The following is a 16,324-nucleotide window of genomic DNA, read 5'->3' as shown; positions in this document are numbered from 1 at the left end:
CCCCATTTGTGAGACAAGCCGGCACCTCACATTCAACAAGTTCATGATGGTTCTTTCTATGTTACCCCAAAATTCTTCTATCAACTCTCTCTTCCAAACTCAGGTGCCAGATGAATGCTCCTTAATATTATATCATTTAGTCTATGTCCCACTTCCGCTGAAATACCTCAGTGGCTCTCCATTGCCCAGCAGGGGCCAAAGTCCCTAGCTTGGGACACACCCAACTTTATTTTTTTCTCCTTGACCAAATTGCCCTATTCTTTTCCCTCAAATGGGTCATGTTCTTGCCCAGGTAGGTCTCCCTGTCTGGAGTTACCCTCCCCACCTAAGCCTTTCTTAGCCACCTCAACCCCATGATCTCCAGCCTCTGAATTTCAGTAGCTCTTCATATGCTCCTCATCGTCGACACCTTCTTACTATGATTGTCTTTTTAATTTGCGTGTGAGCATTTTAAGTAGTTTTTTCAATCTTTGATGACGGGGAAGCTGGTGGAAACTGGTGTATACTTTTTGGTTTCTCGGGAACAACACAATAAAGGTTTGACGGTAATTCCGAAGCTGCAATACTTGAAGCACTCTATAAGTGCTACTGCATTTACGAAAAGGGAGGATCAGTTTAGAGTGAAATAGCCAGCAAAGGCGTCACAGAGGAATTGGGACTTGATTTGGGTCTTCCCTTTAAAATGTGTGGGAAGGAGAATGCGTGAATGACTTGCTAGCCTCTGGAACCCACCCTGTGCGGTGGGGCGGGAAAAGGAGGTCAGTGTAGCTGTCGAAAAAGACTTCCACTGACAGAGGGTCCTTGTCAGTTCCTCAGAGGTGCACACTGGGTTTCCACTTCTGTTTCTCTGTGACAGCATATAGGCTCTGTGCACTAGTTCAGGATAGGTCGATGTGGGCAGATAAGATTGTTCGGGTGGCAGGCACCTCCCAGAATGATAGGCGGAGTGATCTGCAGATAAATCTGCAGGCCTTGCAGATCGCTGAGCAGGGACATGGCCCCACAAAAAAGTCTGTTCACAAAGATAAGACTATTGGGAGAAAACAGGTGGGCTCTTGAGAGAATACGGATGTCTAATGAGGTTATGGAGGGCCCAGCCTGTTTGGAAAGGCAAAGAGGAAACCGATGGCTGACACTCAATAAGCTTATGAAGGAATAAATGAACAGAGGTGAATGTGGACTCCAGGCAGTGGCGATAGAAAAATGCCACAGCTGTAGCTGCGTTAGTATCACTGACAGCGATAGACACCTGAAAACACAGGTAGACACACGTGTGAGCTCAGTAAATCAGCAACCAGCATCTGCTTAGCTCATCACTTTTTTTTTGTTCCCAAATCCAGAATTTGGATTTGTGTCTTAGAATTACCTATCTTATATTGCTGGATCAGTTGGAGACATCTATGCAGATTTATTTAATAAAATAATCTGGCATGGTGAAGGGAAGGAGAAACAGCAAGTTTTCCTCCATTTTCTACCATCTCTTATCATCAGACAAGATCTGAGCTGTGGCCAGAGGCATTTCTGAATCCTTTGTCAGCTGACCTCTACAAGACTTTACGGGGCCTTGGAGAACATTTTTGTGGTAGTTTTATTGCTCCACCTAAAATGAATTTCTATCACTTTTTGTCTGCATCAGCTCCTGCTGTCCTTGGCTGTTTCAAAAAATGTAATGTCAATATGAAAGCATTGCATTTACTCCAGTTTCTAATTCTTTTTGCTTGAAATATTCTTCAGCAGGTTTTTCTGCAGAGTAGGGCATTCTGTCTTCAATGTGTCTGACTCCAGTTTGCAGTCTTGTAGACTGTATCCTGAGTACGTGCTGAATAAATATGTTTTAAAGAATAAATAAAGACATGAAAGATATTTTGAATGTACATCAAAAGGATCTGGTGACACAGAATATGAGAATTTGGGTAGCGGAAAAGGAGATAGTTGTTATTATCGAATCTAAGATTTCTGACTTGTCTGCTTCAAAAGACACTTCTGATTTGAAATCCTCAATCTTGACGGTTGTAAAGATTAAAAATGAGAAGGTTTTAAAAGCCAGAGCAACTCTAATATTTGACTTGTGTCTCGGCTCTACCTTGGCACCAAGTGTCTCAGGGATTCTCAACTTGGCTTCCTGTCTTTGTTGCATTTCAGGAACCCTTCATTATTAGTATTGGAACTCTGTGCTGTTTCTGTTGGTCCACCTGATTTCTTGTTGTTCCAGGAGCGTCGATTGCCTTGGAGGCTCCCTGTCCGTCTGGCCTGGCTTTGGAAGGTCCTGTCTGCTCACACCCCTGCCTGTGGAGTCTGCGTAAGGACTGCCCTCAGGCTGGGGGTTTGAGAGCAGGGCCTCAGTCTACCTTTCCCCCCAAGCTCACTGCAAATATCACCTTGTAGCCTGTGTGGTGGCTGAAATTCCTTCATCATCAGTCAGAGTGTTACTCAAGGGCTGACTCATTTGCTAATTAATATGTTATCCATAATCTTAATAGTTCACCTTTTTTCAGTAGTTGCTTTGTGTCTTGGCATCTTTTACATACCGGTGGGTCATTTACAACCTGGCAAACTAGGTATTACTACCCTCCTTTTTGCAGAGGCTTAGAGAGGTATGAAGCATGTTAAACACCTCTTGTTCGTAATGCGGCAGAGCCGTGCTCTAAGCTAGAGCTGCCTCGTCCACTATTACACTCTTTCCACTTCTCTGCTGCTTTGAGTCTGCGGGTGTCAGCTTATCTGGTTGTTAATCTGTCACCACCCACAGTCAGGCTGTGTAGTGGAAAGATCTCTGGGGTGGAGTCCCAGGGTGGATTCTTTATTCCGTTCTAACGCATGTGACCTCTGTAGGCCTCGGCCACTTCATCTGCAAAATGGTGATTAATACCTTAGAGGAATATAAGGGAAGCTCACTAAGGAAATACACATAAATATTTCTTAAAAACTGTTCAGGAGTGATGTAAAAATATCTGCTGGAATTGTAGAGCTACTGAGTAGCTGAGCTGGGACTCAGGCTGGGCCCAACCAAGCATTGACACGGGGCCATTGTCTATAGATAAAATTTTGTCTGCTCGATAATACTCATTGATTGGGAAGAATGACAGCTCTTGGTCTTGTTCATACTTTCCTGGTCATGTTCAAGACTGAGTCTCTGCCACTTGCTTAGTCACTGTGGCATGGCTCTTCATTTTGCATTTTGTACATTTAGCCACTGCGTGTTCTTGAGGATTTATTTTTCAGTGTCTTTACAAGGTTTGGACAGATCACCCTTTTCTGTTCAGGCAACAGAGATGCTTCACCCCAGTCTTCATACTTTCCCAGACCCAGGAGGGCTGTCAGGAAGGGAGTGTAGGGATTGAGTCTTTGGGGAAGCCTGTCCAGAACCTTCTTTGATGTGATGCTCATTCCCAGTCACATCTTGTCTTGTGATCACAGCGGTGCAGGCAGGCTGTTATTTGTTAGTTTTAACTGTGTGTGAGATAATAACTGTTTTTGGCAGAAGCCTTACTTAAAGGGAGGTGTATCAGTAAAGATTCAGGAGTGGTTGTAAGTTTGGTTATACTACAGACTGTGCTATTCATGGAGTTACTTTGGGAAATATTGCAGATTTTAATTACCTATCTAACTCACATGAGGATTTTAAATACATACCCTCATCTGAAGCAGGGTAGTTCCTGGGTCAGACTGTCTAAGTCTTTTCCTAGTAATGCCCCTCACTAGTTCTGTGTCCCTGGGCAAGTTGATTAGCATTTACCTTCAAAGAATGGGATAAGAATAGCACCCACCTCCCAGGCTATTATCCACATTAAATGAGTGGTATACGTAAAGACCCCACATCCGATCCTGACGTGCATTAAACACTCAATGGACACATGCTACAGTTATTACATGCAGAATATTTTAGTTTGTTCTTTTCTTTTTATTGAGGTGTAATTGACATATTACATAAGTTTCGGGTGTACAAGATGATTTGATAAATGTATGTATCGTGAAATGATCACCTCAGTCAGTCTAGTTAACATCCATCACCATACCTAGTTATAAAATTTGTTTCTTGTGATGAGAACGTTTAAGATCTATTCTCTTAGCAGCTTCCTAATGTGCAATACAGTATTAATGTAGTCACATTGCCATATATTACATCTCCGTGACTTTTTTATTTTATAACTGGAAATTTGTACTTTTTGACCTCCTTTACCCATTTCACCCACTCCCAGCCCCTCACCATGGCAACCACCAATTTGTGATGGTCAACTTCCTTTGGAACTGACGTTGTTTCTCAGTTTTCTGGACTACTTCTCAGTCGCTAATATGGTCACCTTTTATAAGTCTAGCATTAGAAAAGGTCATTTTATTAAAACTATTCTTGTATATTTTTACCCTCGGGTTAAACCTTTTGAAATAAGAGTTAAGTTCAATCCTAGAGTGTCCCTACATCAAAACCATAAGGTCAAAGAGAGTAAGTCCCAGTGGGACTTTTCAGAACTTCACTGTCTCCTTGATCTCCTGCCACCACACTGACAAGGTTGACCCCCAAGTCCCTGAGCTTCGTGATACCACCTCCGTCCTGCTTCTCCTTGTGCTCCTCTCACCTTTCCACTGCGTTCTCCTCCAGGAGCTGCTTCTTCAGCATGCTCCTGAAATGTCAGTGGTCCCCACTTCATTAAACGTGCTTTGAGCTGGCTTAGACATTAAGGAAACATTATCTCACCTAAGAAAACCTGCAGAGATTGTGCAGACCGCATGGCTGACCCCGTGGTTGACTCAGTGGTCCATTGATGCCATCGAAGACCAAGGTTCTTTTTCACTTCCCTGCATCACACATCCTACAACTGGTTCCAGGTGGCTGCCAGTGGCAATCAGAAAGAAATGTTCTTCCTTACTTCCCAGAGGAGAGAGAAACCTCTCCCATTAGTCCTTCCCTTCAGTCTAATTGGGTGACTTTGTTAATATGGACTCCAGACAGTTGCTGAGGGGGGGGGGGGGGCGTCGGATGCAGACAGTCTTTGCTGAGAATGGGACCAGCTTCCCTATGCCTCCTGTGCCAGGACAGACACCAGAACCAAATCAGGGTATTGTCAGGAAAGAGGAAGTGGGGAATATGCGTGAGTGGGAACAAACACTGACCGCTACAGTCCCGGAGGTCCCAGATCAGCCTGTTCTTACTCATACTTTTCCTTGGTAATCTCACCCACTGTCACCATTTCAGCTCTATTTTACAAGCCGATCACTAACATCACTGTGACTCTATCCTGAACCTTTCCCTGTGCTTCAGTCTCACGTGTTCAGCTGTCTGCTGACCATCTCCCTCAGCCACTGATCAAGACAACTTAAAAGAAGTTTTACATAGACGTATACACGTATATAAACACAATATGTATTTTACAAGTGCACAATTGAACAAAGATTTGGGTGTGCTATAGAATTTGTCTGATACCTTCATATTCTTTTAACGTGGGTTTTAGTCCAGGGGCAGAAACAGTGTTTTCCCTTATCGAAAGGCCAGTGTAATCATGTTTGCATATACTGTAAGCTTCAAGTAATTATCCAACATTCCATTATTGTCCCATATTCTGAGCGCATTACCGGCTTCTGATCAATAAAACTTCTTTTTAAGTGTCTGTAAATCGAAACCAAGAAATGAAAATTCTGATCAATGTTCATCCAGGACTAATTATTTTAAATCTTCTGAAAAGTAGCACGATTTCTGAGAACGTAGATGTCCTATTAATTGGATCTGGCATACTTACTTTAATATATGAAATGAGTTACTTTCCATTATTATTCTTTTCTTTCACTTCCAACAAAAGAGACAAGGTGTTTTATGTCTGATCACACCATTAGGCAAAGACGCAGTGGGAGACTCACTATACTTTTATTTCATATTTCTATGTGGAATTTGTTATTGCCCCTCTCTCTTTCACTTGTGTGCGCGCACACACTTACAGTTTGCTGTAAGGGTTTCTAAAATGAAAATGTGTTCACTAATCATGGGATGGGAAGTTCGGTAACTAAAGAAATTGATCATTGTTGATTATCATTGTGATATGTGATCCCACTCTTTCTGGAAATGTTGTTTTTAAAAATCTGAAGTACCGTATGTGGGTAATTATCTGCCTCAAAAATGTAAGCTTTAAGAGAAATCACATCGAAAGAAACAAGAGTCATCCAAATACCAACCCACCAACTAGTCAAATATTTTTTCCTTGTTCCATTTCCATTCTTGTCCACGCATTATTTTATTACACTGTGGATGTAATTATTCTGTCTGTGTTGCCACTTTAGTTGCATTGTCTTTATCTTGTCATGTCATTTTCTAGTTGTTTAATTGTCTTTGTAATATTATATTGGGTGCTTGTACCATTGTCATTGTACTCTGGGACTTTCCAGCATTCTTCAATGTTCATATTATTTACAAAATTAAAAACTGAAGTTTCATTGTTGACAAAACCAGTGCTAAAAATGAGCAAAACTGTGTGTTTTGACTGTGGGTTTAGCATAGAAATAAATCATTTGATTATATGGACCATTTAAACTTAATTTTCTCTTGGAGCTGAAATATTTACATACTATATTTGTGCCTGTGATAAGTATGTTCTTTGTAAATTGTATGACACTTCATCCCAAACTCACTGGTTTTCTACGGCCCCATATCCGCCTTCTAAAATTGCAGTTTGGTTTTCTGCGTGCCACCATATCTTCCTTATGAAAGTTCATGTGACTCAGACAGAAGCCAGGCGCTGAGTACTAGGATGGTGAATGATCTGCCTAGATGGATTCAGACCTTTGAGGTCCTCAAAGAGTATGGTTTCCCCATTCTTCCCCATAACTGTTCTAATAATTCAATAAAGTTGAACAAAGTTCTGAGTTTTGCTATCATGGCTACTTTAATTATTTATTTGTTGTGTTTTGAAACATTAAATTTTTCCAAAATATATTTCAGTGTCCTTTTGAGGGTAAGGGTCATCTGGTTAGATTGTACCCTAAGCAAATGTTTTTTCTTCTCTTCAGTAACTGAGTAATTGATAATAAGTCATTAGGTTGGGTGTTCATTAAAAACATAAATTGCCCTACACCCTAAAATTCTTGATCACCAATTGCAAACAAAAATATTGTCTGAATTTTTCATCCTGAATTTCACCACTTTACACGACAGGGATGCCTTTAATTCTGTCATGGTAACGTGAAGGCTACCAGTAGAGAAATGAGATTCCTGACTGACACATGTTTTGCCCGGAGTATTTTGAATTGAGGTCATCATCAATTCAAGGGAATTTTGAAGGAAGAATGGGTATTTCGACAAGCAGACAAAAGGGTTTCCCCATGCAGTGAGGCCACAAAACGGAAGGTAGTCTTTGTTTCTCAGGATATGATTAATATTGCCTCATCATTTAATTTTAGAACTTCAGTTTTAAAGTGGTTTGCATCACTCCAAGGCGCAGGGATTGAAACCAGAGAATGCTGCTTTTTCTTTTTTTAATTATAGAAGTAATTTATGCATCACTCCATATTTGGTAAACAGTGAACTGAAAGAAGTCTCCCGTGATATCTTTTCCTTTTCCAAACCTCTGCTAATATTTTGTGTTAGAGCTAGTCTTTTTTTCTCATGTACTTTTTTTCTTTACATTTTTGTAACCTGCTTTATATATAATTTGAATCATGTTTATTTCATTTAACGTTACTTTATATGCTTTCTTCCTATGTTTATACTCTTCATGTCAGTTGTAGGTTTTGTACAACATTCCATCCTTCTGATATTTGATAATGTCCCCAAGTTCGTCCCCTATTATGGGACATTTAGAATGCTTAATTGTCTATCGTGTATACGACAATGATTACCAAAACCCCGGTCCACACGCCACGTTGATATTACTCATACAAGTCATGGGCCTGTCCTGATCCTGCCAGGATTTGCTTTTCTCAATCAGTGTTGTGTATTTTTTACTGGATTTCTTTTGCGTCTTTTTTGTCTGGGTGTGGGAGGTCCGAGGGGAGGGAGCTGGTTGTAATCCGCTTCATGGCTGGGTATTTTGTCTTTCTCTCCTCAGTGGTGAGAGTGGTGCCGGAAAGACAGTGGCCGCCAAATACATCATGAGTTACATCTCCAGAGTGTCTGGCGGGGGCCCCAAAGTCCAGGTGAGTTTGTGATATGGGCCCATTTGGGACCCTGTCCCATGTAAAATGTAAGAGGCTCCATTTGCTGTTTGAAAAAGAATTTTTCTTCCACACAAGACATGCTGGTTCTGTATCCAAGAAACTTGCAATCTGCAAAGAAATAGCATGTTTAAGAGATGGAGATGCCAATATAGAATGAACTCCTACAAATCAGTACAAAGATCATAATACAAAAGAAAAATAAACACAAAGAGCATGAAAGACAACTCACAAAAGGAAGTATAAGTGACGCATAAAATGAAGATTTGCTTACCTTCATGATAATAAGAGAAGTGCAAATTAAAACAATGCCAAAACACTCTTTCTTAAGTGTCACAATGGCAAAAATTTTGTGGTGTCTTAAACATTCTGTGGGTAAAAACAGAAACGTAGTCCATCTCCTACGTTCCTGGTGGGAGTATGGACTAGTGTATTTTTTGAACGGCCTTTCAACGAACTCTGTCAAATCTACATGCATGCACCTTGGACTTGTTAATTCTGCTTAAGAAAATGTGTCTTTCCCAATTTTGATGTTTTTTTAAATATATTTTATTGATCGTGCTATTACGGTTGTTCCAATTTTTCCCCCTTTGCCCTCCTCCACCCAGTACCTCCCATTTCCTCTAGCAACACGCCCCCTCACTTCACGTCCGTGGATCATGCATATAAGTGCTTTGGCTTCTCCATTTGCTATACTATTCTTAACATCCTCCTGTCTCTTCTGTATCTACCAATTTGTGCTTCTTAATCCCTGCATCTTTTCCCCATTCTTCCCCTTCCCACTTCCAGTTGATAACCCTCCAAAGACCTCCATATCTATGATTCTGTTTCTGTTCTGCTTGTTTGCTTAGTTTGTTTTTTAGGTTCAGTTGTTGATAGTTGTGAAGTTATTGCCATTTTAACGTTCGTAGTTTTTATCTTCTTTTTCTAAAATAAGTCCCTTTTTAACATTTCATATAATACTGGCTTGGTAATGATGAACTCCTTTAGCTTTACCTTATTTGGGAAGCACTTTATCTGCCCTTCGATTCTAAATGATAGTTTTGCTGGATAGAGCAGTCTAGGTTATAGGTCCTTGCGTTTAATGTCCCTGTACAAAACAATATGAGATTAAATCAAGCACAACAGAAAACGATGCCATCAGAAGATGTGATAAACATGAGAGGCATGAGGCTGCTGCCGGTTAACACAGCAGACTTTTTTGTATAAAGAGAAAGGGTACGCTCTAACATAACAACAGGAAGTATAGTATAGTAAATACATAAACCACCGCCATGGCCGTTTATTAGCGTCACCAAGTATTACGTACTGCACACAATTGCGTGTGCTGAACAAAAGGAAGACCTAGAGCAGCACTACGTGGTGCATGTCACATACAGAATTTAAAATTTTCAAGTAGCCACGTTAAAAAAAAAGTAAAACAGCCCTGGCTGGTACGGCTCAGTGGACTGAGCGCTTGCCTGCTAACCAGAGTTGCTGGTTTAATGCCCAGTCTAGGGCACATGTGGTTGGTGGGCCTGGTCCCTAGTAGGGGTCATTGTGTGAGAGGCAACCACACAATGAGGTTTCTCTCCCTCTCTTTCTCCCTCCCTTCCTCTCTGTCTAAAAATAAATAAGTAAAATCTCCCCCTCCCCCCAAAAAGTAAAAACAGGCCTATGAAATTGATTTTTAAAATCCATTTTATTCAACTCAGCATATCTAAAGTATTATCATTTTAGCATATGATTGATATTTAAAAGTTGATGAGATATTTTACATTCTTTTTGATGCTAAACCTTTGAAATCCAGTGTGAATTCTACCCTTACGGCACATCTCAGGTGGGACTAGCCATGTGTAGGTCAAAGCCACATGTGGCTCATGAGTTCCACACTGGGCAGGGAGCGCAGTTCAAGAACCTAGATTGGTGTGGTGCAGTCCACTTGCTTCTTTCCTTTCATATAATCACACCCTCTCCCTAGAAGACTGATATGGAGACAGGAATCCAGGATGCTGTTTTGTGGGTGGGCTATTTCTTTACTGTAATTTGCTCTTTTTCTTTTCCCCAATACACTAACCACAAAGTTCTATTAGACATATTCATAGTGAATGGATGGATGGATGGATGGATGAATGGACAAATAGATGGATATATGCATAAAGATTCTCAGTTAACACATCAGTAATTAAGAAGGCAAGAGACAAGGAAAAGCCTTTCTGTTTTCTATCCCTGTGAGAAGCTAAGTGTTGATTAGTGGTATAGGCATGTCTGATCAGCAAAAACAGATATAAAGGATTAGAGAAGATCCATATATCAAAATTAATTTTACAAAGAAAAGCAAAGTTCATACAAATCCATGAGTTTTTAAAGGAGAATAGGTGTCTTGGAAGTAATGTTTCTAACCTTTGAGACTAACCCCATAGAGGGACCACGCAGAATTTGCTTTTGGTGCCGTTGCTAAATGACATGTCCCGGGTCCGTGGAATTCCTGTTCTTCCTCTTCTGACTGTTCAGGAGGTGCCGAAGGGGACGCTTTGGCTGTTGCAGAGTCTATTAGTAATAGAGCCGTAATCTAGTCCTGTTTTCTCCAGGCCATGACTTAGTGGCCAGACTACAAACATTTAATGTTGACTTTTCTCTTCCTGTTTTCCTATGAGGACAATGATACAGAGCCTTTGGCTTGAAATTAGTCAGTAGCTACAGAGCACAAACCAAAGACTTGTTATTTCTGGAACGTGTTTAACCATAGCATGTGCATAATTGGAAGTACAGGAATGATTCACTTGTTGAAAGGCCTCTCCAACATCAGCTCCTATCTGTTGGGCTGTCTTGCCCATGGGATGTTTTGCATACTTTTCACTCTGCCATAGAGTTAGGGTATTTGAAACCCAAATTCTTGTTCTCCTGTAGGCCAGGAATTGCTCCATATAAAGCCAGCTTTGGCCCTTGCTGCTCAAAATGTGGCTCCATACTGGCAGAGCCAGCTGCACCAGGGAGCTGGTTAGAAATGCAGGCTCTCAGACCCTGCCTCAGACCTTCTGAATTCCCGTCTGCATTTTTATAAGATCTCAAGGTGATTCGTACATATTAAAGTTTGGGAAGCACAAAACTCTGTGTCTACAACCTTGTTTGAGGAGGAGAAACTGTTTAATTTCCCTTAAGGTGCCTGTCACTTACAGTGAAGAGGATGGAGGTGGGGGTGCAACAGGCAGGTAGAGCAGTTGGGTAGAGAAGGATGGCGACAGTGAAGATTCTGATCAGAACAGCAAGGAGATGCCCCTTCAGGCTTCACTCTCCTTCCTGCTGTGAGTGCCGCACACCAGGGAGTGCAGGGTAAAGCACATCCGGTAGGGAAGCCCAGTCGGGAATGTTTGTACATCCTGATGTACTGTTGGCACCCTGGCTCCGGGAATCCTGCCTCAAGGTGGAAGACACAAACAGGTTAAAGTCTGTCGAAAGTTAAGAGTACCGTCAATGCTCCAGAAACCACAGGGACATACGGTTTTGAGGCCTGTCACCTTGCCCGCATTCAGAAACCAGGTCCTCAGGGAACACAGGGCTTTGCACGGTGTGGCAGCGCTTGCACCTTCCTAACCCCTGGTCTGTTTGTGGTGACAGCACGTCAAGGACATTATCCTGCAGTCCAACCCGCTGCTGGAGGCCTTCGGGAATGCCAAGACTGTCCGGAACAACAACTCCAGCCGATTCGTGAGTCTTCCCTCTTTCACAAAATGCCACCTGGTTGGTCATGTGGCTCTTCCTGATTGAAGTCCAGTGTCCCTAAGGACTTACCACATAGCATCAGGATGCTGCCCTTTCCATCTTTTCTTCATTTTCTCTAGCGGCATGCTGTCAGGCTTCAATTTGCCCTTTAACTGAAGTTATTTTTGAACCACTGGTATATAAATCAGATAATTTTTGAAAACAGTTCTCAACTTGAGTTGCCTTACTGAGGAAAATAAAAATTGATAAAAGTGTCAGCTATGGTGCTGGAAGAGTTTACTTTGTGTCCTGGAGAAAAGACATCTATCACAGACAAAGCAATGAGTCAACTAGATGGCAAAGCCTTCCTGTTTTGCTTTTGCTTCACAGACTGGGTCTGTGGAAAATGAAGGGAATAGACACTTTGATTGGGCACCTTGGAGAGAAACTTCCTCCTCTCTGTCAGGCAAAGTGAGCTGACTGACTCCCCCACCCCTCATAGCTGGGTGTGGTTTTTTTTATGTATATTCATGTAACATAACACCCCAAAATGAGTGCACTTAACCTGACAGGTGCCTCCTGACTGGCCTACTTACCCAAGATAATGAAAACATCAGCCAAATGCATTATCATGAACGCCTATGAAAACGTTTTTCTGTCTTAGTGACTCCTGAGAATTGGAAGGCTGGCAAGGGTGGAAATGAGTATTTTCTCAATAGCTTTGATTTATGTAGGTTTTGCATCTTATCTCATAGATTATGTCTGGCAGTAAAGCATTCAAGGGGCCATCTGTGAGGCTGATTCGGGACCATTTTAAAATAAATAAATGGGAATTTTGGAGGAAAATGATTTCTTCCTCACCCTTCTATTTTATAAGGAAGCTTCTATTTTCCAAGAGAATTCTTACTAAGTTCTCATGCAGTAATTTTTAAGTTCCCTGGTGATTTATATCTGTCAGCATTGCCCTCATTTTCCTTGCTGTTCAATGTTATTCATACTATTTATTCATTTTTGACCTCTTATTTATTTGCTCAATGCCTGGGTTGTGTTATCTGGAAGAATTTTCTAGGTAATGTAGTAGGGATAAGACGTGAATGAATTTTCCACTTGACCTTCTTTTTCCTTTCAACTCCATCTGCCTTTTAAAAATGGACTTGACCAAATTCAACTCTCTTGCTACCCATCCCCTCTCATTTGCCTTCCTTGGAGACCAGAAAATAATTCAATCAATATTTCTCTTGATTTTTTCCAATTCAAATTATTCTTCATCCTTAGGATGATACATCAGTCAATTTTTATAAAACAAAACAAAAATACCCAGCAATTATTATTTTTCTGATTATAAAAATAATGTTACACATTCCTGATGAAAAGATGGGAAAGAGTATGGATGGGCAATTCACACACATAGTAGCATCTAATGGGCATCAAATTGTTGCCACAAATAATGAGAAAAATGGAAATTGAAACTGTGTATCATTTTCTGTCTATCAGGTGGGCAAAGAGTAAGGAGATGGATGATACCAGTGAAAAGACACTATTGTTGAAAATGGACACATTTCCCCAGGAGAGCAATCTGACCATCTTTATCAGACTTTGAAAGTGCTCATTGTCTTTGACCCAGCCATACTTTTAGGTCATAATATCTAAGTTCCCAGTAATAATGAAGTATTTAAAAAGTTATTCTTCATCTCAATATGTTCTTAAATTTTTAAAAATAGGCTAAGGAACAATATTTACAACATGGCCCAATTTTTCTTTTAAAATGCACATTATATAAAACGGTTAAGGGTAGGGGGACCCAAGATGGTAGTAGAGTATACGGAGGTTACATTCGTGTCCTCCCTATCAAAATTGCAACTAAATCATAGAACAATCAATCTGGATAACCATCTGAAGACTAGTTGAACACAGTCTTATAACTAAAGATATGCAGTAAAACTATGTTGAGACTGGCAGGAAGGGCAGAGGTGTGGAAAGGGCTGGCCCTGCAATCACGTGAGGCAGTAGAGAGTACAGAGGGTTGTCTCAGCTGCAAAAGTTTCTCCTAAGGAATGAGGAGTGTCAAGGACATGCTGGGCTTGCCGGCCTGGAGCACCAGTACCAGGAAGAGGAGCCCACATAACATTTGGCTGTAACATTCCTGGAGCACCCAGCTCGGGTGATCACGCAGACTCTTCCACTGAGCCCCACAGCACACCTATTACAAAAGGCCACCTACAAAGGCTGGGAGACATAGCAAATCTACCTAATACACAGACACAAATACAAAGAGGAAGCCAAAATGGGAAGGCAAAGGAACATGCCCTATATGAAAGAACAGCAGAAATCCCCAGAAAAAAAAGAACTAAATGAAATGGAGGCAAACAATCTACCAGATACAGAGTTTAAAACTATGCTTATAAGAATGCTCAAGGAACTTAGGGGAAGAATGGATGAACTCAGTGACAATGTCAACACAGAGATAGTAAGCCTTAAAAAAGACATAGGAATCATAAAAAAAAGAACAAGTCAGAAATGATGAGCACAATAACTGAAATGAAGAATACCCTAGAAGGAATCAACAGTAGATAGACAAAGCAGAGGACTGAATCACATTTGGAAGACAAAGCAGCAGAAAACACTCAATCAGAGCAGCAAAAACAAAAAATAATTTAAAAAATGAGGATAGTTTAAGGGACCTCAGAGACAACATGAAGCATACCAATATCCACATAATAAGAGTACCAGAAGGATAATAAAGAAAGCAAGGGATTGTGAACTTTTTTTGGAAAAATAATGACTGAAAGCTTACCTAACCTGGTGAAGGAAAAAGACACCCAAGTCCAAGAAGCACTGAAAATCCCAAACAAGATGAAAGCAAGGACCCCCACACCAAGAAAATTATAATTAAAAAGGCAAAGATTAAAAACAAAGAGAACCTTAAAAGCATCTAGAGAAAGACAGCTATGTACAAAGGAACTCTCATTAGACTGTCATATTATTTCTCAACAGAAAATTTTCAGTTTAGAATGCATTGGCGTGAAATATTCAGAGAGGTGAAAGGCAAAGACCTACAGTGAAGACTACTCTACCCAGCAAGGCTACCATTTAAAATTGAAGGAGAAATAAAAAGCTTTCCTGACAAGAAAAAGCTACAGGCATTTATCCCTACCAAACCAGTATTACAAGAAATGTTAAAGGGACTAATTTAAGAAGAAGAAAGAAAAAAGGAGGGGAGGACATAAATATGTATAATGAAGTAGCAATAAGTACATACCTAACAATAATCACTTCAAATGAAAATGGATTAAATGCTCCAAACAAAAGACACAGTGTAGCTGAATGGATGAGAAAATAATACTCTACAAGGGACCCACTTCAGATTGTAAGACACAAACAGACTGAATGTGTTGGGTTGGAAAATGATATTTCATGCAAATGGATACAAAAAATATACTGGAGTAGCAAGACTTACTTCAGACAAAATAGACTTTAAAACAAAGGCAATAATAAGCGACAAAAAAGAACATTAATTACATAATGATAAAGTGATCAATCCAACAAGATGACATAACCCTTGTAAAAATGTATACACTCAACATATGAGCACCTAAATACTTAGAGCATATTTTGGTGGATGTAAAAGGAGAGCTTGACAGTAATACAGTCATGGTAGGGACTTTAACCACCCCACTGACATTACTGGGTAGATCTTCCAGACAGAAAATCAAGAAAACAGCAGTCTTAAATGACATAAAAACAAATGGATTTAATTTATATTTTCAGAGCATTTCACCCCAAAGCAGCAGAATAGGTATTCTTTTCAAGTGCATGTGGAACATTTTCCAGGATAGACCACATGTTAAGCCACAAAACAATCTCAATAAATTTAAGAAGATGAAAATCTGATCACATGTCTTTACCAACCACAATGCTGTGAAACTAGAAATCAATTACAAGCAACAAAACAAAACGGGAAAATACAAGGATGCTAGATAACATGTTACTAAGTAGTGAGTGGGTTAATAAATAGATCAAGGAAGAAATTAAACATTACCTTAAGATAAATGAAATTGAAAACAACAACACAAAAATCTATGGGTCACAGCAAAAAGCAGTCCTAAGAGGGAAATTCATAGCAATACAAACTGACCTCAAGAAACATGAACCATCTTTTTTTTTAATCTCAAATAAACAATCTAACCTTACCTAAAGAAACTAGAAAAAGAACCACAAAGTTTGAAGTGAATGGGAAGAAGGAAGTAATAAAAATCACAGTTGAAACCAATTAAATAGAGTCTAAAAAACAATACAAAAGATCATTGAAACTAAGGATGGTTTTTTTTGAGAAGATAAACAACATTGATAAATCTTTAACTAGACTCATAAAGAAAAAGAGAGAAATCCAAGATAAATAAAATCAGAAATGAAAGAGAAGTCACAACTAATGCCACAGAAACACAAAGGACTCTAAGAAAAAACTACAAACAGTTCTGTCACCAAACTGGATAACCCGGAATGAATG

At 40.1% G+C, this 16,324-nt stretch overlaps 1 protein-coding gene across 1 annotated transcript in view; it reads left to right on the top strand.

Moving 5' to 3' along the window:
- Positions 1 to 16,324, top strand: part of MYO1E (myosin IE) — a 203,109-nt gene that overhangs the window by 100,442 nt on the left and 86,343 nt on the right. The window contains exons 5-6 of the mRNA XM_024567788.4: positions 8,031 to 8,118; positions 11,734 to 11,823. Coding sequence (XP_024423556.2) covers positions 8,031 to 8,118; positions 11,734 to 11,823 — 178 coding nt within the window. The remainder of the gene's footprint in view (positions 1 to 8,030; positions 8,119 to 11,733; positions 11,824 to 16,324) is intronic.

Source organism: Desmodus rotundus, chromosome 7 (genome assembly GCF_022682495.2).
Source record: "Desmodus rotundus isolate HL8 chromosome 7, HLdesRot8A.1, whole genome shotgun sequence".
NCBI lineage: Eukaryota > Metazoa > Chordata > Mammalia > Chiroptera > Phyllostomidae > Desmodus > Desmodus rotundus.
This window is presented reverse-complemented; position numbering and strand designations above follow the sequence as displayed.